This window comes from Amblyomma maculatum, chromosome 2 (genome assembly GCF_055883805.1).
Source record: "Amblyomma maculatum isolate TAMU_Amacu chromosome 2, ASM5588380v1, whole genome shotgun sequence".
NCBI lineage: Eukaryota > Metazoa > Arthropoda > Arachnida > Ixodida > Ixodidae > Amblyomma > Amblyomma maculatum.
The window spans coordinates 42,693,294-42,720,927 of NC_139345.1; the positions used below are offsets into that span (position 1 = coordinate 42,693,294).

General features: G+C 46.0%; 2 protein-coding genes across 2 annotated transcripts in view; one reads left to right on the top strand and one right to left on the bottom strand.

Moving 5' to 3' along the window:
• Positions 1-115: 115 nt before the first annotated feature.
• LOC146198527 (uncharacterized) overlaps positions 116-27,634 on the bottom strand; it is a 32,275-nt gene continuing 4,756 nt past the window's right edge. Inside the window, exons 2-4 of the mRNA XM_084594025.1 lie at positions 19,756-19,786; positions 10,953-11,133; positions 116-3,847 (exon numbers count right to left, since the gene is read on the bottom strand). Of these exons, the coding sequence (XP_084450151.1) occupies positions 3,509-3,847; positions 10,953-11,133; positions 19,756-19,757 (522 nt within the window). The 5' untranslated portion in view covers positions 19,758-19,786 and the 3' untranslated portion in view covers positions 116-3,508. The remainder of the gene's footprint in view (positions 3,848-10,952; positions 11,134-19,755; positions 19,787-27,634) is intronic.
• LOC146198528 (uncharacterized) lies at positions 25,367-27,604 on the top strand. The gene is made up of 3 exons (XM_084591925.1): positions 25,367-25,412; positions 26,217-27,070; positions 27,515-27,604. Exons 1-3 carry the CDS (start codon positions 25,367-25,369, stop codon positions 27,602-27,604), a joined length of 990 nt encoding a protein of 329 aa, XP_084448051.1.

Here is a 27,634-nt window from a genome sequence, read left to right on the forward strand (position 1 = left end):
CAGAAATTTTCTGTTTTGCCATGTTTCCTGTTTTTAATTTTTCTGTGCTTTTACAGTTTTTCTGTTTACAACTGATAGAATTTTTTTTTTGTAAATTGACAAACATTTTCTGTTATACGGCGTTTTCTGTTTTTGTTTTCTTTTTCTCGCAGTTAAAACAATGATGCAAATGTATCTTTTTTTATTCGTATTTCATTTCACATGTTTTTCTGCCTGTAATAATAATAAAATTGCGTTCAGCGCTAGTTTCTTCATTGAACACCATTTTTAAGGCAAAAGGCGCTAACTCCACCTCGCGAATATCTTTGCGCTGGCAATGCTTGGCCGCGCCACAGCCGTTATCCAGCTACCGAAAAGAGGCAAGTGAGAAAATGCATAGCAAATGCCACTGTAGCAAGGAGCCAACCAACAACGTACCTCAGTGTGGCGCCGTTACATTCTTTCGAATCGAAATTGTTACGCCGCCGAACGTCGGACAAGCTCCTTCGGTCTTGTCAATACCATTTCGCGTTCTGTTCAGCATTTACCTACTATTCAAGTAAAAATTAGTTTGCGATAGAAATAGAACAGACGGCAAAAATATATCGAATTGTTTGCCTTCCAATTAAGGTTTTGTCTGGAAAACAAAAAAATTACGTTTTTTTTTTTTGTTTTTTTCGTGAACATATTTAGGTCAATGAAGTAAAACAGATATTCTCTGTATAAATTTTCTTCAATTAAGAATACCTGTAATTTCACACACATTTTTTACAGTGATGGTTTCTCACGAGCCCAGCATGCAGTACTGGTTTGCGCGTTAGGCTGGGGATCTGAGGGATAGTGGTTCGATTCCCTAAGTGCCATTTCGTGCTGTCATTTCATGCAGATATTTCCACGGTCCACGAGCCAAAAAAAAAAAAAAGGGCTTTAACGTTAAAAATAAGAGATCTCGAGACAGGCGGCCGATGTGCAAACACGGCTGCTGCATGGCCACTGTTTACTCGGTATGAGTGGCATTTTCGTGGCCTGTGCGGTCGATTTCTTCCGGCGGGCATCGCTATAAGCCTTGTTTTGGCGAAGCGACAACAGCGGCTAATAATTCGATTAGTACCTACGATCTTGAGAGCCTATTCAATTCTCGAGATGTATCGTGTTTCAGTCTGTCTCGGCTCTTACATATTTGAATGACGGGTGAAGCAAGACGGAGAAACCGCAATGAGGAATGAAAGCACTGAGGCAAAGAAACCGATCACCTCTTCTCTCTCCTGGACCTCTGCACGTCATCAGCGCTGGCAAAAAAAAAAAAAGAAAAAAAAAACAAGACTTTGCATACAGCTTTTGATAGCCTTATATACGCAGTTGGAGCATCAGTATGCAATAACGCTGTTTGGACAGAATTTACAGGGGATCGAGTATCGTTCTTTTGGCGATTGAGAAACAAGGCGTACGCGTGCGAGAAACACTGCTTGCATATACATATGCCGCATGCACAGTATCATGCTTCGCCTTGTCGGTCATATTAATGACACGCATCATTTCGAGTGCCGCACTTCTTCAACTCATGTGGTTGCAAAGTTGCTGCTGTGGTGGAGGCCACGTGCAGCCTTTGTAAAAAGTTAGTCTAATGAGTTTGATTTTGAGCCACAGCATGTGGCTCGTAAAGCATTCTCAGAGTCCCGATATCCTTAAGAAAAGAATTTTGCTTAAGCCCTCTCCAATGGATAAGACTTCCAAGAATGCTAATGGAGCAGACTTTAAAGTAAAACCCCTGAACTCTCAACTTTTTGACAAAGGCTGTGCAATTCCTTCTAAGAACTTAAAGGAGCCCTGAAGGGAAAACCGATAATATTTTAATGCAAAAAAATCCACAGAGGTGGTCTTTGTGAGTTCCCAGTCAATTTAAAAGGTATGCGTGGGGCCTGTAATTTACAATTTTTAAAAAGTGCTCCTGACGACCGCTCGCAACCGATTAAGGCGGCACCTCACCGCGGGCTCCCTTCCTTATGACGTCAACTGATCTGTCTGGGTGCGCCCACTTAGTGGGCGCTCTCAAGTGACGCGGACGGGATGAGGCGCAGGAAGCGCCGTCGCGACTTTTTCTTGCTCGACAGCGGGCGCTGAATTCAGTGGAAGTGGAGAAGTGTCATTTTTCCATCGCTGATATATTGGGTATTATTAAATCTAGCTTAAATGTTCTTGCGTTGTGGAGGATTGATGGAATATCTATGGCTTGTGCGCGTTTTCTAGATTTAATAAATTGCTTCACGGGCCCTTTAAAAAGTGTGAACTACCTGCTGAAAAAGAATGAACACGACATAAATTTTGAAAATATCAACGAGGGTAAGCCTGGAAGGAAAATGAGACCAAAGTGCCCACGTGGCGCGGACAAGGCGCAATGTTGTGTTGTAAATGAGAGTTTCAATTACCTTTTGTGCTGTAGTGCAGTAGCAGCTAAGCGACGGAGCAAAAAAATTTCTATGCTATACAGGTATATGGGCTACTGTTGTATAGCCCTATACGAGGCGCTCCGCAATGCGCACGGACACTGCTCGTTCGCTGTGTTTGCTGCGGTGCACCACTTCGTGCAAATGCACATTTCTATCACGTGTTGCAACATTTGTCAAATGCTGCATGTGCCGCACAATGCTGTCATATTGTGCATAGGGGCATGCTTAATACTCAAGCAGAACACCGCAGCGTGATGATTTGCCAAGGGCCAAAAAAATAGCATATGTTCATGCAGTTGTTATGGGCGTGATTTGAGAAGTATCACTAGAGAAAGAGACGACCTATCACGTTGGAGAAGAGGGCAGGCACAGTTAACTGGTGCCCAACGCTCACATCAGAATGCGAAAGACATGTATAGGTCCATCGACCACTCCGAAATCGAACAACACATGAGGCACAAAAATAAACGAGGGGCAACCATGTGTAGTGCCCATGATCCGGCTGAGATTGACAACCGGAATTATAAAATCAAAGCTATTTATCGATTAAGATGGATTAAGCCAGCGTGGAACATTGTGCTGCAAGAACAAATATTGTGCGGCCAGCAAAAGTGCTGTTGGCGGAGCTGCTTTCTTATGGCACTCATTTGTGCCTTCGCGTAGCACAAAAGCTAGAACACGAGGGGGACCAATAACAGGTAGTGTTTGCAAATGTGACGCGCAGAGGCGACGGTGACAAAATCGACGTAGTGCAGCGTTCCTGTTGCGGCAATCATGAGTGCATATTGAAACCGGTCCGATAACACAGCATGCTTAATAATGCCAGCGGCAGCAGCCTCACTTTCTGCAATCCTAGATGGCTGTGTTTGGGCTGCCAGTCCACGCTCGGCACCTCAATGTTCGCAGCGATGGCACCCCCGTGTGCCTGGCAGAAACAATTGGCGACATCAGCGGACACGGAACAGGCACAGCGGAAAAATGGGTGGGCGCAAGTGTCTGTACCACACCCGCTGCTACCACTGAACATGAGACCAGGAGCCACTGACGGTGACTAGAGACGAGTCCTCTTGCAAGACGGCCATTCATAAGTGGAGTTGCTGCTCGTCCGGCGCCTGCTGGTCGCGGCGGACGCGGATCCTCTGGAAGGTGTAGCAGGCCACGGCAGCCACGACGGCTGCCAGCACAGCGAACAGCACGTACACCTGGCGCGCGTACGCCCGGAACCTGTCGTCCTCTTCGTGCGCCGTGAGCTGCTCGCCGAATCCTGCGCCCACTGAATGGACGCGCGGCCGCTCGGCGAAGTCGCTGACAGACATCGAGCGCGCGCGCACCGCCACGGGGCTGCGGCGGCTCGGGTCCGCCTGGAACATCACTGACTGTGACCGCACCCGCCGGAACGGCACCGCCTGGCCAGGAGACACCTGCGGAGATGTGATACGGTACCGTACATCGGCCTTAAACGTCCATTCCAAGAGCCCCGTGAAAAGCGCCGCAGTGAAGGATTTGGACTACTTTAGGCCGCCTGACGACACAATCCCACAGCACGCAGCCATACATATTTCGTTTCCATCAAAACCGGATACGATCCCGTGACACAGAGATCAGCAGGAACGTCGCAGCCATGAGCCACTGCGGCAGGTGCACACTTGGGAGGTGCTCAAGTAATCAGCTAAAGGGATTATGGACCATTGCTGCAGCAAACCAGCATGTGCTACGTTGGCCGCAGCCCAGGAGCTCATTCTTCCGGGCGCTGCGTTGGCTTAGTGGTGACTGCTAAACACAGTAACGCGGGAGGTGCACACTTGGGAGGTGCTCAAGTAATCAGCTAAAGGGATTATGGACCATTGCTGCAGCAAACCAGCGTGTGCTACGTTGGCCGCAGCCCAGGAGCTCATTCTTCCGGGCGCTGCGTTGGCTTAGTGGTGACTGCTAAACACAGTAACGCGGGTTCGGTCAATGAAAGTCAAACACAAGGTGACCGTGTAAAGAACCTCAGATGGTCGAAATTACCGAAGCCCACTACTACAGCATCTCTCTTTAGGTCGTTAAACCCCATATACCATAGTATACCATACATTTTTCCCTTTGCTTCCTTGACGCGCCGAACAGACGTTTCCAAACGACGCAACAGGTCTCGCTGCTAAGGGAAACAAGGTCCACTCAGAGGCGGTCAGAAGCACCCGCGGTGCGCTACGTACTCGGTGCGCCGCGCACCAGATCCTGATATCCTACTTGAGCTCGCTGTCAACCGTCCACGTACAGCCTTTGCCAAAAATGTAGAGCCCGAGGTGTCTGCTTCTGACCCCTGTAGTGGCGCTGATTTAGCATTAGTGGAGATCCCTAACACTGAAGATGGTAGGACAAGAAATCTCACCTTAGAGATTTGGAACACTGGAAATGCATTACAAACTTGACGAAGTGGCTCAGAAGCAGACTCCCTGGGCTCTACACTTTTGACAAAAACTGTACGTGTCCAGGGCTGCACCTTTATCATCATAATTTATTTTCCCTTAAGGAAACTTAGGCGGGACATTACATAAAAGGGGAGTAAGAAACAAAAGCACACGTAATACGAACATTTGGAATGATTAGACGGCAAAGAATTTTAAGTGCATTACATAACGAAACAGTGAACAATCGTAAACACGCTGTGGCCATCGCGCTAGGAAGAGTAGAACGGGAACACTGTATCTGCAGACAAGCGTGGAAAAATGTGGCAAGTGCACAGATGCATGGTCCGTCAAAAGTGATGGGAAATGCTCTGTATGTGGGACTAAGGATGAAGATAAAATAAGAGCACGATTTTTAAAATTTATTTGGATCGCTCTAAGTTGCAATCGCACCAGAGCATGTGCAGTGCAAGTGAAGGAAATTGTAGTATATATTGTGGAAAAGGCAGAGTTGGGCGACTTTAAGGCGAAAGGGCAGTGGTGGTATATCAAGGGTCGATTTGATGCCAGTGGCACAGGTCTTCCGATCATAACATATGTTGAAATAAATTCATCTTTTCGGCTTTGTACTGATGCTAATGCTTCATTTAGGTATCGCTGAAGCGGATTACAAATGGGAAAGGCATATTGTTGTTGTGCGAATGAATGTTTCGTAAGCGAGTTTGCGGGTGGAAGGAGGGGACATGGTTAGCAACCTTCTGAGTCGGTCGAGCGATTTTTAACTTTGAGGTACTATGTTTAAAATCTTGAGTGGTACAGAGGTTCTGTCAGTGATTGATTAAAGTGGGAGCTAAGGAGGCCGCAGCCCAGGGCCCCATCTCTGAGGGCAAGAGGAGGGGACCCATTTATTCTAACCAGTCTTATATATGGAACCACAAATAATGGAATTTCGGTTAAAAGGTATGAAGAGAGAAAACCAGAACGAGGAGGTTGGGCCCCCGCCTAATCTGACTTCGTTTAGTTGTTGGGGAGACTTTGTCAAGCTGCTCCCCAGCATTCTGGGAGGTCCCTTTCTTGTGAGGTGAATTAAACTTGCTTATGGTTTGGAGGAGAGTTTTTAATGGTTTCCTGTCGATCCCTCCGTCCTGGGGCGGTGGGCAAATTCTAAAGCAATGTAACTGGAACAATAGATGGGATAAAGAGGAAAATCTTTTTCCACCTCCATCACCACCATTGCTTTAGATCTCTCAAATGGTTCCATCACTTCTTTTCTCCCGCTTTGGGAGAGGAAAATAGGCTGTGTCAGAGTGAGTCCTGGACTTCTTTTAGTTCGGTGCAGTCAAAATGAAACGTTATTCAGTTAGGCGCGCTTTACTTTGGTACAAGGACAAATTACAAAAAAACAAGAAAAGACTGGTACGTCTTGTTTTCTGTAATTCTTCCTTGTGCCGAAGTATAGCGCGCTACCTGAAGATGAAAAACCAACCACCATTACATCGTTGCTTAAAATGAAACGGTATTTTTCAGAAGTATAGAATGGAAGCGAAGATCGAAACCGCCAATGGGGTGGGTAGGGGGGAAAAGGGTTACATGCGTTTTAGCCCAGGGCCTCGATTTTTCTTAATGCGGCCCTGATGGAAGACCGCTCTTTACCATAAACTCCTCATTCCAGAGTAGCCACCCTACGGGTTATTCCCGTGGCAGCCACATTACGGTTGCGTATTGATTCATTCGCTATCGCCACACAGCCTAAGCCACTAAGCCATCCATTGCCTCTTACGCTACGTCTCTCCCTAAACGCGGCAAGCGTACCTTCATCAACCTCACCAACAGCGTTCACTACTCGTTTTCATCAATAGCACGAAAATGGATAGAACTACGCAATGCCTTCCAGAGGGAAGAAAACGTCCTCGCTGCATTGTACTCTGAACACCTTTATGAATCCAAAGCACGTTTGAGCTCGAGTGAGCACAGAGTGGCAAGCCGAATGGCAGCGGATGTCAGATGCATTGTGACCGAGATGTGGGACAGCTGCACTTGGGCCGTCAAATGTCGCTTGTGCACTTTGCTGCACAGGGCTGTCCCGCTGTACAGACAGGTGCAGCTGTGTCGGAAGCGCCTGTCTCCTGAATTTGCAGGCCGCCTCGTGAAGACTGCAATCGTCGATTCCGTGCAGCAAAAGCCGAAAATGTGCTATATGCCATGCTGCGACGCGTCGATGTGAAATTCGGCATTCTTACGGCTCCCCTTTCTCTCTTTCCACTTTCACTCCCACCTTCCTCCCTTCCCTTACGGCGCGGTTCAGGTGTCCACAGCTACAAGTGTGACAGATACTGCGCCTTACCCTTCCTGTGAAACAATTATTATTACGGTAGAAAAAAATGCGGCTCTCATTTCCCGCTAGTATTGGCGCTCGTTTCAATACACCAATATAGAACTCCTGCTATTTATTTTCAAGAGCATCGCCTCTCCTTATAATCTTCGTTGTGCTCATCTAGCTATTCACTCTATTTTTTATTTTTTGCAATGACAAGTAACGAATTTTTCTATGGGCTTTGGTTCTTCGGCTGTCCGTACATGTATTTAATCGTGTCCTTTGCACGTTGAAGATCGGCTCTTTTTATTTATTTTTTCATCCTTCCACACTGCACTAAATGTTCGATCAGCACGCTCGGTATCCGTCAATTTTGTTCTTTTTTTTTTTTTTTTCAGCCGTTTATCGACTAATTGACTCGGCATGTTACATTGTTTTCACTTTTTTTTTTTTCTTTGCGCGCTCACATGACTTATTTTTCCCATTATATTAAACATTTAACCTTATTTTAACTAACACCAGGTCGTAAGCAAAGTGTATTCTTTGCAGGACAGCAACCGTCGAGTCCGCTTGTCCGCGTAAAGTCTCTGTGGACCTCACTGAGCGCAACTTCAACTAATAACTCGTCCAGCGCGATTCCTTCCTCAGTGGGCTATACGTTTAAGAGTTCACCCCGTCAGGTCGACGGGGGCTGCTTTGTCTTCCTGTGTCTTAGTAATTGGCTTCAAGGCGGCAAGTTGCGAGTCCGTTCACCTGTCAAGCCACAGCGTTCGGCCGAACGTGTAACAAAGGTGAACGGATCGACGTCCTCAATCTTTGCGAACTCTCTTGTCATCTGCCGTACAAACTGCGGCTTGCTTAACACAAAGGCGCTGTCCTAACTGTCACCTTTGAACATATATTAGGATTATTAAGGTGGTCCCAAGGCGTGTGTCACCCGTTTCCGAGTCCGTTTTTACTTCTAAAGTGACAGCGTTTGTACGCCGTGTTGCTAAGCTATGTTATCCTGCAGAATCGACATAGACCGTTTGAAGCGCCTCGAAAAATGACGTGCATGCCTCTCGGGTATGGCATGGGAGCGTTCACGTCCCTGTCCAGAAGGCTGTGAGGATCCAACTGAGCTCTAAAACCTTTCCCTGAACGAAATGTCGACGGCTACAGGATGTAATATATGTGGCCTAAGGCACATAAAAGAGAACTACCACAGCATCATAAATATTCATAAACGAGCATTATTATATCTGCTATTTCTATAAATAGGCGGCAATATAATCATAGCATGGTGTGGAAAAGTGACGATCTCGCTTATATGCGGCGCATGAATCTCATAAATGGTCTGTGACTTTTGTTCTGGTGTGAAGGCCAGTGTCAGCAAGCTTTGCCTTGTCAGTGAGCTTGCTAGCAATATTGCGTGATGTATATGGTACCTTGTGATTCACGCCTATTTAGCCGTCGCTCATTTTGTCCTTACGTATGCCTGGCATCGAATTCATTTTAATTATCAAACACAGCAGTATTACTGCTGTGTTTGATAATACAAAGCTAAGCGGTATGTTCACCCGATATTGCTCAAGGAAGATCTGGCTCATTGTGCATTAACGATACAAAGCTAAGCGGTATGCTCACCTAATGACTAGATGCTTATTTTGTCAAGAATTTTAAATATCTTACGTGTAATTAGTTAGTATGTTTTACGCGCCTGAAACCAGAAAGTGACCCCGCTAACATCTGCTCTCCTACTTTGTTGTTGGTATGTCGGTACACTGCCTTGCGACAAGTTGATGCAAGATGCTCTCCAGTTCAAAAACTTGGGGCTCACTGCAGAAACTGCATAGGGAGAATGCGAAAACATTAGCGTTGCCTTGACGTTTCTACAAATTACCTATCACTAATTACATATCACTAATTACGTTATAACTACCTAATTACTAATTATATTTGTCATTGTTATCACTAGTAATCATCATTTTTATCATTTTAGTTATCATTAATCACGACTATAATGACCAATGACTCGATATGACATCACCGGCTGATGACGTCACATCTGGCGGCACATTTTGATGACAGATTTTGCGGACAGGTTTTGCGGGCATAACATAGCCTAGTAAGGCTTTCTTTCACCTTAATATTTCATGGAAATCGCATCCTATGCTATATCTTTCGTTTTCTGTTCATTTTGAGAGTTCGCGTTCTACACAGTGACGATGTAACTCTGTGCTTAGTCGATAAAACGTGATTCTACTTTCCTGTTCGATCTCCCTTCATGGGTATACAGACTCATTCTGGGCACGCTCCAAACCAGCGCATTTCTCCGTGTTGTATGCATGTGAGCAGCGCTTGCCCAATGCTTGAGAAAGCCTGTCACGTAAGAGCCGGAGAGGCCGCTGCGCTTTTATAAGCGAAACGGCGCTCTTTCAGCTCTATATTCCTTTCTTTTTTCTTTTTTAAGGGAGTAGAGCTCCTGCTTTGAGCTCGATACCGGCAGTTCATCACTACTTCGCCTTTTGTTTTTCAATCCATGTAACTCTCCTCCTTCCCCTCTTACGAAGGAAGCGGAGAGCTAAGACTGTTGCTATGTGTCGCGCTCTTGAGTTTGGTTTAGTTTGGTTTGTGGGGTTTAACGTCCCAAAGCAACTCAGGCTATGAGAGACGCCGTAGTGGAGGACTCCGGAAATTTCGACCACCTGGGGTTCTTTAACGTTCACTGACATCGCACAGCACACGAGCGCCTTGCTTTTCGCCTCCATCGAACACTGCCGCCGAGACCGGGATTCGATCCCGCGTCCTTGGGAACAGTAGTCGAGCGCCGTAACCACTACGCCACCCCGGCGGGGTACTGAGTGATCATCGGAAAAGGTTTTCTGGCAGTCGGCTTTCGCTGCACGTACGCGATGGGCACGCGCCGGTATAAGCAGCAGGAGCGGGCTTAATTATTGGGAGCTCAGGTATGCGCATATCGTATAGCTTCGAGCTGAAGTAGCGCGCAACCATTCCACAAAGTGACGACGCCCTGCGCATGAGGAGCGTACTCTACAGAAAAGCGTAAGCGGGAATGAAGGAGGGGGGAGGGGGGGGGGGGGGGGGGGGCGGACATTTAATGTTATAGTCCATAAACAAACAAGAGTTCCTTTCTTTTGTGAGGCGTGATGCATATATGTTGTGCAATTATAAGCTACGGCCAGAACTGTAGCCGAATGTTCTCCGCGACAGCCTCGCAGCAGATTAAGAAAAAATGAAGCATTGCAGGAATGGACTTATAGTCACTCATTCTAGGTGCGAGCGGGAAGGGGGGAGGGGGGGTCAATATTTAAACCATGTATTTGCTAATAATTTTCATCGAAACAATGGAGGTCAGCATGGAAGTTTCCCGCACGAGAGGGTGGCGGGCAGGCGGGGTTCCGCCGCTCACATGAACAGATATATATTCACGACCGAATTATACTGACTGGAATACACACACACACACACACACACACACACATTTTCACTGCCTGCAGTGGTACAGGGAATGTGTCAGTAGTCCAAACTAGCGCATAGTAACAGATGTTCGGAAAGTCCGCGCTTTATAACACTTGCACGACGCTCGCAGGGACAGCGCACAAGAGCGCTGTCAAACCCTGATGTGAGAAAAAGTTAATTTTACTTTGCTACAATTAATTGCGTTCGTTCTTTTTTAAAAATTGCGTGATCAAAAGCAACAGAGTAAAATGACTGGTCACGACGAATGCAAGCATCGGTGCCATGTACGATGCCGGGCCATGTTCTATAATCTTGAATGGCTATGTCTCGTACATCACACTTGCTTGACAAGGGCGTTACCTGGAGGTTATTCTTGATGGCAACCAGCCTTCGCTCGGCTGGTGACAGGTTGGTGAGAAGGGCTTTCATATCTCGCGACAGATGCTGCCCTCTGCTGGCTGCCGTGGCCGCCTGCTGGATGGCCAGAAGCCTTTGCTCGCGGCTCTGGTACCGACGATGGAAGAGCCGGATGTGCTGCGACCTGCGCGGGTGTTAACACTCACATTAGGTTTTGCGCAGCATCAGTATCGAACTTACACATGGTCTGAAATATGTGCTCTGTTCTGCTGGCATTTCTCAGAAGGAACCCGGAAACCACCTACAGCGCTGCCAGAAGACGACGGAGCTTTAAACATATGGTATAAAACGCCAAAACGTATACACAGCGTATGCAGTGACCGCGGCAGCATTATGTCTTCATCTGTGAAACAGTGGCTTGTACGATGCCGAGACGTCCCAACACCTTATCGGGAAATTTTCTATCGAAGGGCCGATTTCTCTCGCATGCGCATGTAGGACCCACCGAGACCTGCGCCGTAACTGAGAGGTGAGACTGGATGATTCAATTGAGCCAGTAAGCATCTTCAGGATCTTGAATGCAACACCGCAGAAAAGAAAGCCCCCCCCCCCCTTCCCCCCCTTTTTTTTTTATTTTACGGGGAGCACTTAAGCATCAACTTTAAAGATACGCGGTCGTCCGGGTGCATGAACTGTGCTACTTGCTTTATCACTCCTGAATTCGTGACTCTGTTATCTTACACATACTCTTTAGCGTAGAGTTGTAAGCTACTACATCATGCGAAAGATCACCCGACACAGGTATAATAAGCCTCCATGAAACCAAGCCGCACGAAAGTGCCTGCCTGGCCTAAGGTAACGCCTCCTCTAAACTAGAGGAGGCCTTGCCTAGAGGCAGTGTTTTTGACTGAGGATCCAAGGGACCCTGGTTCGAGTTCCATTTTACCCGCACATCCCAAGGCGCTGCCCTGGTTGGCCAGCCCTGTCATCTCACGTGGTCTCGTGATGTCACGCAACCCTCTGACCAACCAGTGACCGGCTGTGTCAACTGACGCCTGCCGGAGGCATGCTTCTGACTTTTCGCTCACAGCGGCGACAACGCAGAAGCAGAATTTTTGGAGAACGGTGCTTTAGCACTATCGCGATAAAAATTATGAAGACGCTAAAAAGTCTGACAGTGCTAGAAGCAACGTTTGTTACCGCTACCTGACGTGCTCGCGGTCGCTGCACTGCTGCTGATACTCATTCGGTGCTTATATAGCAGGCTGTAAGTCAACTGCAGTGACTTCTGACTGTATTTCCACTACTGCAGACATAGATGGTTTTGATTCTGGCTCAATTACGACCTGATAAGCGGAGCTGTCTGTATTAAGACGTCTTCATAGAACCATGCGCAGATGCCGCCGCGCCCACCATCGCGCTCGACCACGCCACGTAATCAGCCCATCTAACTAGGCCGTATCGCTTGGTCTCATGGCATCGCACACAGCGGTGACCAGTCGGCTCTCACGTCAGCTGCTGGAATGTCTGCCGTCTCATGTTGCCTTTTGACGTCATACACCCCACCGACCAATACGCGGTCCGTCACGTCATGTGACCTTTTGACGTCATTTCCCTCTCGACCAATCAACGACTTTTGTAACTAACGCAGACCGCGACCACATAATGTAAATTCTAACGCTATCACACTAATACTGCGCAGCAATGTTTGTACTGTGCTTCGAGGTGGACGGGCCGAGCATGTCTAGCTAAGCCTGCAGAAATAAAGCGTATGAACGCCTCAATAAACTCATGGTCAAGACCTATCCTAAGACTGCGGCTGATAGCATATGTATGACTAAGTATGACCTGTGCTCGAAAGTATTACGACCCTGTTCGAAGAGAGGACATTCAAACAGTAATGCTGCTCACATGGACAGTCGCCACTTTTTCATTTTCCTTTCAACTCGATAGCATTGCAGCCATATGAGCAGAAAAACCCGGCGGTCAAGGAATTTCCTAATTGGTCGCCGGTATGCATGACGTCAAAGACCACGTTGCATGGCCAAGTCTTCAAGTGCAGTGGCAAATAAAAGATGTACTGGTCACATGACAAGGACGAGCTGGGTTGGGTTGACAGCTTACTATATGTGCTAAGAAAAAAATATATCAATGAGCAAAGCGGCAGCGAGTGCGTCGGATTGCAATGACGAAAACCTGTACAGCTGCAACGTTGCTTCCGACGTTGTCGAAGTCCACTCTGGATGACTTTAGCGTCCTGGTCTGTCTTTCTATTTTTAAATATGCGATGCACACATCTAATCTCCGCAATTTTATCAATGTCCTCAAGCGCGTAATAATGACAGGCTGAAGGTAGAGAGAAAAAGGACAGAAAGCAGGATTATGCGACTTTATTGTCTTCGGGAACAATTTATTCGAGGAGCTGAAAGATTTTAGGCTCGGTGATTACTTTGCATTTCATTAACCATTCTTGCACACGCACGGGGCCTTGGTGTGTTGTGAAAACGACGCTGGTTGACTGCTCGCTGCGCGTATTGCATAAAAAAAAAAAGCTCAAATTTCTATCGTTGGTAGGTGCACAGCGCACGTTTACTGGAAGACATACTGAAAGTGATAACGCCCTGAAATTATATGGCCTCTAGAAACCGCACTGAACGCAAGGCCGAGCTTATTAGATTTGCATGGTTGGCAAACGCTAACAGCAGGATAGCGCTGTTCCGTCTGCTGGAAGGAAGGCGGAGTGCCTGAGCAGTCATGCTATTGGCGTGGGATCCAACGGGATTTATCTCTGAATGAATCTTTAGATGGTTACGGAAAGAGATTCAATGGTATACAGTGGAAGTCTGTAACTTGTTGAAAAAGGTTGAGTGCCCTCTTCGGAAGGAAGACAGCATTTCAAGAAAAAAAAAAAAAATGAAGGTGCGGAGGTCGTTCTTCGGCTCCTTTTGTAGTAATATTCGGTGTACGTATTGGGCAGTCTGTATCGACCACAGTGGTCTAATTCTGTACATCAGTGCTACATAATTACGTAATTACGCAGCCGTGTGCCATTGACATAGACTGCAGGGGGCAGCTCGGCGACGCATGGAGGACACTTACGCTCGAGTAGCTTTCAACAGGTGCAGCCAGCGTGATGTGACGCGCACCGGAGGCACAAACAAGAGCCCTCGCCGACGCGCCGTTCGATCAACACCAGCTCCCCGCCCTCTAGCTCTCGCAGCGTTCCGTTCTATCGATTACTTCTTACGTTGTTTGCAAAGCTTCCGCCGCGATAAGCTTCAAAGTGGAAAAGAAGCTATTGAGGAACGCCTGCAAGCCGCGATTCCGCTACGGTAGTCGAGTTCTGCTCTCCCGCCAGATAAATGTAATTTTGTGGTTTATTGAAAAAACAGGCGAAAGTACATTACAGATAACAGGATAGCTTCTTCAAGATTACACAAGAATTTTTTCATCATATACGCTTACTGCATGCTCAGTCCGACTTGTCTCTGTCTGAATAAAGATTCTTCGAAAGAATAGCGCCATTACGCACCACAACTCAAAAGAAAGGAATGGCAGCCCTTTCCCACATAGCACAAGGAAGGTGCGTATTTAAGCTGAACAAAAAAAAAAAAAAACGGCTACAAAATGTCAGGTGCTGCATCAACAGATATGCATTGCCTTTTTTTTTTTTTTAACTGATGTCACTGAAAGGAAAAAGAAAAGCGTTTTCAGGTAGACACACTAAAACACAAGAGACTTCTTGCTCTTATATGCCTCTCCCGAAGGCTTTTAGTACGTGTCGTGAAAAGGAGAGATACGACCATTGGTCGTGACAGGCCAGAGGTCCCGAGAGGACTGGCCGGCATTTTAACAGTTCGCGCTCCGTTAACTTGACGTTCACCTATATACTATTTCTCTTTCATTTTTTAGACTTAAATACTTGGCTCGAGCGGCTCGTTTTCAAAGGGAACAAAATGTAGCGCACCAAGACAAGGACAGGGAAAGAAGACACACATAGCGCTGTGTGTGTCTTCTTTCTCTGTCACATAGCGCTGTGTGTGTCTTCTTTCTCTGTCCTTGTCTTGGTGCGCTACATTTTGTTCCCTTCGATCATGTACCAACAGGCCCAAGTATCTACCCTTCATTTTCGAAATTTATGGTTAACAATTTTGGCGGCTGAATTGGTTAAAATGCCTCGACATATGCGTACCAACAAACACGCAAAATTAAGCTTTGGTTCTAGTGAATTCAGGCACAGTTTTCACGCGAGCACGCCTTTGTATACCGCTGAACTGTCTGGCACACAAAGTATACTTCAGTAAACACCCATATCACGCTTTTTGACTTCGGTGTTGGCTCTCTCAACTTCTCCTGCGAGGAGAGTTAGAAAGCCAGGAAGCGAAATTTGTAGAAGAACGGCTGATTGGGCGAGTTGGTGAACCATGATGGACAGTAATGTATATTGCGCAAAAAGACGAGACAAAGAGGAGAAGTGGACAACGACGGCGCAGAGAAATTTGTGCCGCATTTCACCCCAGCAGAGCGCTCAATATTGCATGACGCTATAAATAGTGCTTTTCCGACAAGAGATCGTTTAAACACGTGATGTTAACATCGACGCCAGAAAAGTAATAAATTTACTGTGTAAAGAAGAAGTTCCGATTAAGTGGGCAGATCACCGAGAAAGAGGAAGAGGAAGTGATTTTGCGGACCAGCTGACTGCAAGTTAGGACACCCCCGCTCCGGTCCTGCTCGCTACCAGTGCCCGCTACCAGTGCCTGGATCCCCGCTTAACAACTGTTATGTTTGCGAACTCTCATAATGTGTTCCTACGCGTCAGAGGCACTCCTAATCAGCAGAGGAAAGGAGCCACAGCTAAATATCAAGAACAAAAAGAGAGAGAGAAGGGGGGACGTAATTAAAAACTTCCGTGCATGCCGAGCGGCTTAGCAAAGAGGAAAATATGGAGACACCGCAAATTAGGACGTTGTGCTCGGGGTATTAACGTTCAACTATGCGGCGTTCATAAAACCGCACCTTACGGCATATAAGCGCCGGCTGGGCTTGTTATCCTTTGCAGCGCCCGGAGCGTCACGCGCATCGCGTACGCTTTGTCCAGCCACGGCCGGTCTCGAGGGAGAGAGCGCGCGGCCTTCTCAATCGCCGCGTGAACAATGGGAACTTTTCTCCTTGAGTCACGCTCTCCGCCGCCGCAAGGGGCGCGACCTGCTCACTGTTCGCTCCGCATCTGCTTCAGTGGCGGCGGGTGGCTTTTGCCTGGTTTCGCGCTGTCGCCCGCGGGTTTCGTGGTGAGTGTAGCCCCTAAATGAAAAATTACAGAAGGTAGATGCTGCAGCGGCATCTTGTCAGCGTGCTACGCACGTGAATGGAGTCTTTATATTAAAAAACATTGTCGCTCAGCAAACGCTCGACAAACATATGACATGTATTGCGGCATGGTATCTACTTTTGTTCATTTTAATCTTATTTTTTTTCCCAAGCTTGTACAAGAAGATGAATAAAAAAAGTGAATGAGCAGTGATCACATCGAAGCTTCTTCAAGGCAAACATAACAGCAACCATGGCAAAACCGTCTTTCAGCGCTAGATGAGAAACCATCGAGGCAACACCGAAGATGAAAATAATTTTATAAAAATGTAATGTAAGTTGCACAATGCTTACATGACATAAAGTATTGGTATAACGTCAGAGTAAACGCTTTTAAGTTTTGTTTTCAATTTTGCTATAATTTATAGACCAGCAAATGTTTTATGTTGTATTATAAACATTATTTTAATTTTGCAAATAAATGTTGGTTTAATGAAATGTTTACATGACATCATGATTATTTCATGAAAACAACAGGAAATCTATTTCAAGCACTAATTCCTAGCAATATTTTCATTCTTTTTCTAGTATGTTTTTGAACGAATAGTTCCTTGTAACTTTCTGCGCAGTAATGCCTGCCTTAGAGAGCAATCGCTGCCCCATTATTTTGGTAGAATGCCTTGCTTATTACACATGCGCCACTGTTACTCAAGGGACACTCCTCAATAATGGATATAAAAGCTTTTCTCTGTGCTAATTATTCAGATGTGACTATAGGAGTTGTATGTCGCGCTGTATTGCGCGCCTAGGCACCTAGTGTCGACACCGACGAAATCATTTCAGCTCTGCCGCAATCAGTAACCGAGGAACTGAAAGAAGTGATGGTATCTCCTGTCATCCCATTACCCACTGTCACGTATTCTGGTTTAGCTTACGTCGCTGGATACATTGTGAAGTTAATCAGTGACTTCGGGTGTGACGCTTGTGCTATCCTTCTTGAAACCAGCGAAAGAAGCAGCCCCATGTACACTATTCTGCGAGGACAAGATTCTAGCGGACCGCATTATGCAAAACCAGAGTTTGTAGCCCTCTTGGACAAGGTTGCGTCTCTTTTTGAAAAAGCTGTCGTGCACCTACCATACACAAATGTCCTTGAAGTCCTACAAATCTTAATCCAGCCAGCACTCACCTTGGCTGAGTTGTCCGGAAGGCATTGACAATAGCCATGCTATAAGGTCCGCTTCTTTAATATGTGAGAAATTTCTCAGAATACTTCTTGTCAATTATGCTAAGAAGGTGACAGACAGGAACGAAAGGCCAGCTCCTTATGTGCGCAAACCGTCCAGAAAGATTTTGAGACTTTAATTTTCTAGCCGCATGTACCGTTTTAATGAATGAGTGCAATGTGTTAACTTTGAAGGACATTTTTTTTATTGCTTGCTGCAATTTTCAATTATGCGCATCTGCTTACGCCCATTTCCTTGATTAAATGTCGTTTTTTTTTTATCACTGTATTAAACTATGACTGTCTACGTGTGCGTCATTCGCGAGACTACGTATACATCTGCTGTGTTTCAACCTACTAATTTGTTTTAAACGTAGCTAGAGCAGCCCACTTCACTAGACAACTGAAATTTTAACTGTATGCGTAAATGTTTGATCCTTACTCTGAATCTGAGACGTGCTATGAATTTTCGTCAGTGCCTGTTTTGCTCTAAACGAAAACGGCAGCGGTTGACAGAATATCCACCGAACAGTTTGCCATGCACTAGCGTCAGGTCGCGTTATACCAGCTTACAGCTTTCAAAGGCACACTGCATAAAATGGTACATATAGTTTTGTGAAAAATTTAGTGGCAAAAAGTGTTGATGTAAGTGCACCCGAAACTTCATTCGACCGTGCGCGACAGCACTGACGAAGGTGCGCGCGCTCTCGCGCGCACGCGCATTATTGACTGTTTTATTGCTCATACACGATAAATCAGACGCTGATTACGGCTTCTTCCTATAAGCCATAAGGGGTGAAATATCAGAACCTGCCGGTTGCAACCGATGCGGGCGGAGCGAAGAGCGAGCGCGCGTTTCCCTTGCGCGTGAACGGCTGTAGCGGAGGAGCAGCAGTGGGGCGGTGGCGACCCCACCGAGGCGCGGCGGGCGGTGGAAACAGACCCCATTGGAGAGGCCGTAAGAGAAGAGAGAAACGCGCTCTCCCTCGAGACCGGCCATGGTCCAGCGCCCACGCGAGTGAGCCCATTTCGAAGTTTGAGAAAGTTTACGCACGTGCGCTTGCTGGTTCAAGCTTACTTAAGAACATAAGAAAGAGAAAATACCCGCTGCGCGCGTGTGTGTGTATGCTAATGGGCCAGTGAAATTCAAAAAGGATGTCACCCATTTTCCCGATAATCTTATTTTATTCTAACAACAGTTTCGGACGATGGAGTCGCCGTCCTAAACTGTTAGGATAAAATAGGATAATAGGGAAAGCTGTGTGACATCCGACATCCTTATATATATATTCTACTTTGCGTTTAATTATCTTTCCCCTGAACAGATTACGTTACCAATTTATGTGATTATCGAAGTAAAATTTAAAAAAAAAAAAAGACGAAGTACAATCCCCAATGCTTTCCTTGGCCTCGCCGACTGTCGGCTTCTTTCCTTCATGTATTATAACGAGCACCCTCATTTTCCCTTCATTTATATGCTTGTAGCTTACGGGGGTCTCGGTTTTGGCAGTCTTGAAGCCATAGGTAGCGTAATAGGGTTCTAGCACAACTTTCGCCCTCGCTCTTGATAACATTCTACGTGACGCTGGCGGTAACACAAGACGTTCCACGTCCGCCGCTATGGTTGAGGGTGGCGCTGGTGAACACTCTATACCCAAGAAAGTAGCAGGGGGGACAGCGGCCGTTGTAGCTCAGTTGGAAGAGCACCGGACGCGATTTTCGGAGGTCGTGGGTTCGGTTCCCACCATCGGCACGTTGGTTTTTCTTCTACTTTGCGTTTAATTATTTTTCCCCTGAACAGATTACGTTACTAATTTATGTGATTATCGAAGTAAAAATTAAAAGAAAAAAAAGACAAATTACAATCCCCAATGCTTTCCTTGGCCTCGCCGACTGTCGGCTTCTTTCCTTCATGTATTATTTACGAGCACCCTCATTTCCCCTTCATATTATATATATATATATATATATATATATATATATATATATATATATATATATATATATATATATATATATATATATATATATATATATATATATATATCGAAATTCCTAAGTTTGTAATTTCATCTGATGGTTGGATTGTTTTGTTTTGTTTTTCAGGTGAAAGGAAAAGCTTTAAAACCAGACTACTTTTTTCACTAAGCAGTTCTGTGCGGCGGTCACTGCAGACTTGAGTCACGCTGCATGCTTCGTGGTGTCGACAGTGCGATGCAAACAGTGCGATTTAAGCAATGTGATCAACATAGTGATGAGAAATGCACATACATTTTGGTCTTCGCTTGTGTCCAGCAGCTGCCTGGAAAGTAGATAAAAAAAAATGAAATATTACATTTTCACAGGAATAGGTCATTGAGCACACATGCAGGAAGAGCGGTGGACAACTGTCACAAGTTTTAGCCAGTCAGCATTTTTTTTTTTTTTTTGCAAATGCAAAGCAAACAAAGAGAAACGGGGCCAGACTCAGAAAAATATATATAGAAACTTTGTTCGTACACCTTCAATTGCAGAGGCTGGGCGGTTGACTGAGTGGTGGCTGGCCTAACATTCATATTCGATGAGCAATCTCGAGTCGAATAGCTCAAATTTTTAGGTCACTCTTCCCTATATAAAAAGGCAAAATAAATGCCACAGCAGGCCATGTCAAGGTTAACTGCAATTATTTTTATCATAGCCTCCTGTGTAGTTTATGGTATATAAGAGGCTTTGTTTACATACAGCAATGGTGATCTTAATCGCAGCAGATAATACAACCAGCAGTTCCACATTGTAGCGGCTACGATTACCAAATAGCATAACTGAACAGTGGCCATACTTATAGGAGTGTCGTTACTTGATACAGTTAAATCTCGTTACAACGAACTTTGATTATCTTGAAGACATAAAAAAGGTATCCGGAGTGCTCGCGCTCTATGCTGAAAAAAAAAAAAAAGGGGGGGGGGGGGGGGGGGAGGCTGGCATGAAATAAAAGAGTCTGTCACCATACAGCCTAACCGAGCTTCGTTATCTTATACGCAGCGACTAAATACAGCCTCGATCACTCATTCAAACTAACTGCTACTTAGTCCCGCATTTATAGTCCGTATGGTTGCAGATTTTAAGTGGAGCTGTTGTGTTCCTGCTCAAAAAAAAAAAAAAAAATCCTTGAATGTCTCGAATTGCTTAGTGAAATGGTCCGAAGTCACTTTCACAACAAATCAGGGGCTCTAATTCGCGTTGAGAACACGACAGCATTAAAGTCCGCTGTGGCCGGCTGCTCCTCCTCCTCTGTTACTGCTGCTCATCGCATACTCTAGGCCTACGCAACCATCTCCACTTGCGGGGATCGGCTACGATAAACTCACTCCGCGTTGATACTGGCTCCATTGCTGCCCGATTAGTAGAGCTAGATATGTCTGCACGCAACCAAGCGCTATTGCTAACTGAAGACGAGCTCGTTACCTTGCTCGGCCTTGTTACGTGACGAGCACATCTACCAACTTAGCCATGTCGCGTGGTCTCATGACGTCAGACGTCCTCGTTGACCAATTAGCGCTCGGCTTCTGTCACGTGGTCTCATGACGTCACACGTCCTCGTTGACCAATTAGCGTTCGGCTTATGTCACGTGGTCTCATGACTCCACACACCCGATACATCCACCAAGCTCCAAATTTCGACACAAGCTGCGCTTTTCCTATCAGGCTTCGAATACACTAGAACGAGTCTTTTGCAACATAACTTGAAGAAGCTATAGTTATCATTTTGAAGAATCGAGTAATTAAGTAAATGGAGGTTTCATAATAATGGGCTCTGGGACAGCTGGCTTGGTATGCTTCTACGCGGCTTATAGACAACTACAAGTTTATGGTGCATTCCTCCAGCGCAGCAAAGGACAGATGGCACTGCAAGTTTAATTGGAAGAATTAATAATTCTGCTGTGGCTTCAACGTTGGTACGCAAGCTCCGGGCTCCTCTGTAGAGGGTCGCTTGGCAGCGCGAGTTACAACGGCCGCAAATGTCCACTCCAAAGGTCGCTTTGACCAAACTTTACCCCAAATTTAGTCATTGTGGTCAGTAGTTTGTTATAACAGAATCCGTTAAAACCGAAACAACGTGGATTTATATTCTATGCGGGCCAAGAAAATAAAAAGAAAGAAACAGTCGCAAAGCCTGTTATACGCGGATGATCATTGTATCCGGATTCGTCGTAACGAGCGTTGACTGTGTCAGTAAAAATGATCTCGCAAGCGTTCATGTATATCTATGAGGCTTGGCGCATATTGTACCGAAATTTTTGAAGCGAATCGAAAGACACGTTTGACAGCTTTGGATAAAGCGGGATGAAAATGGCTACAGAGCAATGCTTCCACCAGACCATTCGTTCTCTGACAGAGGTAATAGATCACCTGTCCGACAGTAAACACCCTCTACAGCGTTTTGTGTCTACCATACTATTTGCAGCATCCTGTTGCACAGTGTTAGAGCTAGTATTTTGAAGAAAATAGGTGTGGTTAATGAGGTTTATGTCCCAAAGCGACTCAGGCTATCAGGGACTATATGAAAGGCTCTGGAAATTTGGACCACCTGGGATTCTTTAACGTGCACTGATATCGCAAAGCACAAGGGTGCTTTGCTTTTCACTTCCATGTGAAAGCAGTCGCCGCGAAGGACATTCGATCACGCGTTCTTGGGTACAGCAGTCGAGCATCATAACCACTGAGCCACCGCGGCAAGGCTTCCAAAAAATAGTCCGCACAGTACTAGTCGTACTGTACCGTGGGTCTGTACTAATTAGATGTGTTTGGTCATGATCTGTTCGGACTGGTGAAAGGTCTACTCGTTGTGAGCAAACACATTTCTCAACTGCTCTCATTTTGTTGTAGCGAATTCTCCTGAATCCGCCTTGTCATCCGCGCTTCTTCTTGCCCTTGACGCCTCTTTACCATCCGAGACATTGGATCAGACTTTCTCGGCAGTGAATCCAGCTACGGTGATTACGGTAATGTCGACAGCTAAGATCGGTATTACGGATGTGTCAATAGATCAGGCTACACCGCCATGCCGCTTGATTCGAAGACTCGAAGTATATTCAGGAATGTCTAATAATTCGATGAGGTCGAATGTTTGAATTCGGGTCGAAGCGAAGGTCGAATAGAGAATTAATCGATTTTCATACCTTAATAATCGCCCACCTCAACTAATTTGCTTACCAGACAGGTTCTGAACAGATAGGCATGCATCAGCAGTCGGAAATTTATGGAAGACAATAGTATTGAAGATAATTCATTTTATCACCGCCTTCCTAAGCATCCTAGAAAAAGTATATGCAACCTCGTTTTGATTGTATACATATTACGTATACAGTTTTGCACCAGTAAATCTCAAGCAGTATGCGATAGCTGTAAAGGTAAACTTATTTAGCACCTTCCATTGATGACAGGTGCATCATGTGAGATGCTTCGCAAATGCGCAGCCACATGTACATAGCCGTTATTATAGGCGCTCGTACAGGAAATTAATTCTTGTCTGTTTCGGAACGTTGCCCAGTCTCAGCACCACCACCAAGACGGCAATAAAATGTGCTTCGTGAATGGACAGTTCGCGTCGAGTGCGTACCAAGTGATATCTGTCATTCATTCGAGAAAGAACTGAGATTCTGCAAATTCATTGGCCAATACGCGAATGTTCACCACTGTGTGAATGTCGCCCCTGATCTGTACAGAACGTAACTTGTTTCCGCAAATTGGTCAATTACGAAAATATGTCGTGAGGGCGACACAAAAGCGCACCTACAGCTCGACGCCACTCGCGGCTGGAACATCCCATTCGCGCAATTTATCTTGTGAGTGCAAATAAAATATTATCGGAGGAATGAAGCGCAAGCATTCCATAATAACCGAAATAAATTAACAGAACAGTACGCCTGGTTTCGCTGAGCCTGAAGTTAATCTGCCTTACGAACGAGCGGGCCGGTAATGTCACAGCGCACGGGAACGCATGTCCCAAATTCTACCATGCTTTCCAGTCTACTAGCTTTCTTAGCCGTGCAGAAACACGTTTTTCTTCGACTGCACAAAGTTTGCCTAAATAAGGTCGTAATATAATAAAACAAATAGTATGCACGTAGCATGCTACACCGGACAACTGAGGTCAACGAGTGTACTGTGTACTTCGTTTCTTTTTTTTCTTTTCTTTTTCACTACTCATTGCAGGCACTACAGCCCCAATGAACTTTTCGACTCTGTCGTGAACATAACTGGACATAGGCGCGTATATAGGCCTGTGCAGACATCAATCTGTATAACTTTTATTGGGCTGCATTACGATTATTGCCAAACTCCCGTTAATGCTCTAGAATTCCCCTTTGTTGCCAGCTGTATCCTTATTGATCAGGTGTATCCCAAGCATAGTTCTCGCCAGTACGATAAACTGAGATGTCATTGTACAGCTTGTAGCAACGGTTTACAATTACCTATTTCTCTTTCCCTCTTTCTTTTGGCCTCTCATTTTAATCATTACAAGTCATTACTAAGCATTTTTAGTCATTTATAATATAGCCGTTACAAGTCGTTGTTAGACATATTTGTCATTACAAGTCATTATTAGTCATTACAAAGCATTTTAGCCATTTCTAATCAATTTCAATATTTACAAATCGTCGTTAGACATATTAGTCATTAGTAATCTTCTTAGTCATTACTACTCATTAGAAAGCATTCTTAGGAATTTATAATAAATTGTAATCGCTTCAAATCGCCGGTAGATGTAGTGGTCATTACAAGTAATTAGCAATCATTACAATTCATTGTCATTTTAGCCATTACTACTCATTGGTAAACATTTTAGTCATTCTAATTCGTTGTTAGACATAGGGTTCATTACAAGTCATTAGTAGTCATTATAATCTCTACCACTCTCTATTACAACCTCTATTAATATATATCACTATCAATAATTGTTCCTTCCTTAATCTATCTGCCTTTAATCTGTCTTCATGCGGCTGACATTTCCCATGCGGCTTACCAAACTTTAGAACTCTATGCCGACTGCACCAAACTCACAAACATACAACGCCGGCTACTGGAAACCCACCTACATGACATTTTAAAACAATCCCGTAGCCAAATATGAACACTACTTTCACCTAGAGTTAGATTCCTGGTCAACTTCCCGCAAAATTAGCATCTGCGCTCCCTCGATCCCCCTCGTCAAATACAACGCCAGCGAAGGCGTCGCACCATACAAAGAGCAAACAGCTGAGAGCTACAAGGACATCAAGGAGAACAACGCAATCTTATCCCAACCCCAACCGCCACTCAACTCGGAATAAGCACACGTTCTTCGCAAAGTCCAAAATTACACTCTCCTCACCACAATGATACTCTGAAACATTCGGATGGCGTGATATATTTCACTGTCCCAACTACGCGGACATTGGGGAATGGTCATACGTTGCGCATATGTGGCGCTATCATTGCATATCCTTACTTTGCATAAGCTTCTTCCTCTTTCTGGAGTTCTTAGCAGCTAAATTCACTAAATTCACCTGTCTTCGGCCGATAAACAATGGGCCTTGCGCCGCAGAACAAGCGGTTTTTTGCTAGTTGGACCTCACCGTACACTGCATTATCAGTTGTTCTGCAACCGCTGGGGGACCTATAGGGCCGGTGATTGATTGGCGGTGACTAAATACAGCGCCATGGTAAACCAAATCCTGTTTTGTTGAAATGGTGCATTGTAGACTGTGGTCGCCGGACTAAGGCTGCTGCACCCTGTGCCTGAGAAGGTATGCTGCGCGAATAGGACAATCACAAGAGAATGGAGGGCGAGACGAGCGCAGTAAGCCCCGTCCTGTTTTCTCTTGATGACCTTTTTTGCGCAACATACTTTCCCATCGTCATGAACCAACTTGCCCGACAACGTATCCTCCTGAACCCCAGGCCTGGTAACTCAATTCCATCAAAAGTAGGATTTTTGTTTTATTCGGTAAACAATTGGGAGAGATTAAAGCCGCGGTCGTCTCTCTGTTTTGTTTCTACATCATGACTGCATACTCGGCGACTTTTGGATACACTTTCCCGGTGGCGAGTGCCGTGCTGTTACAATAAGTTGCAGTTAAAATATTCGACGCATGTGCCGACTGTCGGCGTATCGTGATCCAACTGTGCCTATTACTAGGCACATTCATGCCGGCGAGGGGTTCGGATGGGTTAACTATTTTAATTGCAGCAACAGGGACAAAAAGCCAGATGGTATTTGATATTTATCTTCATGAAGTGCAGTTTTGCTTCCATCTCAAAACTCAGCACTGCTCAACTGAAGTTCTGGCAGTTGAAGCTGTAACGTGCCGCCAGCTCATATTCTATCCGTTATCCTCATTTTGTCTGTAGTCTGAATTAATTTCAATAACTAATATTTATATGCCTTTTATGTGACGCAGCGCGGAGCCTTTTACCTTGCTCCCTGAGTCCCTCGGCTGGCTTTCAAAATTGAAAGACCCGTCTGATTAATCTCCACCTTATTGTTTTCTTTAGCCTTCTCTAACATTTTAGCCATACACACACTGAAGTGAAAACTTTCAGAACCCAAGCAGCCCTGAAAACGAAGACTGCAACTTTTTTTTTTTTTTCTACTGTCAAGAGACTACTTGAGCCTCAGACGATCATTATCCCACCAAAGATGGAGGGCCAACGCGGTCTTTGCAAAAACCGCTTGCTGAGCACGCGGTAAAAGCAATGTGTTCGAGCAGGCAAAGCGCCTTCCCCTTCCTGCAACGCTGCTAAGATACCCCCCCAAGAAGCCATCCATCAGGACAAAGTGCGGCTGCACCCGATCAACAACACATTCACCATCAGCACGCCAGCAGAAGCACGAGCACGAGCCTACGCCAAGCTCTCGGCCATCAGCATAGGGGGCCAAGAATTCACAGTGACAGCGCACCTTGCGCCGCCTGACGAAGCAGTAAGAGGGGTCATACACATGGCCTACGATGGGGAACCACGCGCAGAACTCCTAGAAGGACTGATCCCCTTCAACCCTCGTGCACCAATTGTTGATGCACGCCCCTTCGGGCGAAAGGGATCAGTCCTAATCACCTTCGCCAAAGGACCAATTCCAGATTCCATCTGCTACTGGGGAGGTGTACATGTGTGCTACCAACACAAACCCAAAGTAGAGGCCTGTTACAACTGCCGAGAAGCCGGCCACCGACGCGACGTGTGCCCCTTAGCAGATAGTGGGCGATGCCACAATTGTGGCGAACAACACACACCATCCGACCCCCCTACTTGCGCGCCCAAGTGTATTGTGTGCGGTGGAAACCATCACACTGGCAATATCTTATGCCAGCACCGATACCTACGACCACGAAGACCCCCGACCCAGTCAACGCAAGGCCACCAGCCCAGGACTGAAAACCATTCCCGCCAGTCAACACGGGACAACAGCCACTCCGAGACGAATTCCCGTTCACCATCCAGTGAAAAAAAGCCTAAAGTACAGAAAGGACTAACGTGGGCAGACAGAACCAAAGAAAAGCCAGCCACAATCCATCCAGAGGCCCGCGAATCTGGACAAGAGGAGCTCCGGGCCCTGAGGGCGGAGGTAAGTCGACTAACAGCTCTACTACATAACAGCCCCACCATTCCCGCTCCACAACACCTAACCCCTGCCCCAGTGTTACCCTCACCCCCGCCGCATGCCGCAATGGAGACGAATCAAAGCCCAGTAGAAGATAAACCTAAAGAAACCAGCTCCAGCCCCCCAGCAAAAAAGCAACGAATTACCCCCAACCCAAAAACGCAAACCGATTCCGCCCCTGCCGAACAACTCGACAAACATATTCACAAACTAGTCGAACAATTCGACAAAAAGCTTCAAACCCTTAACTCTCAATTTGAGAGCCAGTATCAAACTTTGTCAGCAAAGTTTGCCGAATATGCCGCTGCCTTAGAACGGCGCATGGAAGCCCATATGGAGGCAATGTTTCAGAAACTGGTAGTCATGCAGACCACCGCACTTCATGCAGCTCCCCTACCCCCACCTCAGATAGGAGAGGCTGCACGGCCAGCAGACGCCTCTGCTGCTCCCGTTTTAAAACCCCCAACGCTTCAACATGGCGGGGCGGGTCCGACTTGATTCCCTGAACATTCTGACATGGAACTGCCG

Coding starts and splice junctions, on each gene's coding strand:
- LOC146198528 (XM_084591925.1), top strand. CDS start 25,367: ATGAACCAACTTGCCCGACAACGTATCCTCCTGAACCCCAGGCCTG. Junction 25,413..26,216: donor CCTCCTGAACCCCAGGCCTG/GTAACTCAATTC, acceptor GTGTTCGAGCAG/GCAAAGCGCCTTCCCCTTCC. Junction 27,071..27,514: donor TCCGGGCCCTGAGGGCGGAG/GTAAGTCGACTA, acceptor CCCCCACCTCAG/ATAGGAGAGGCTGCACGGCC.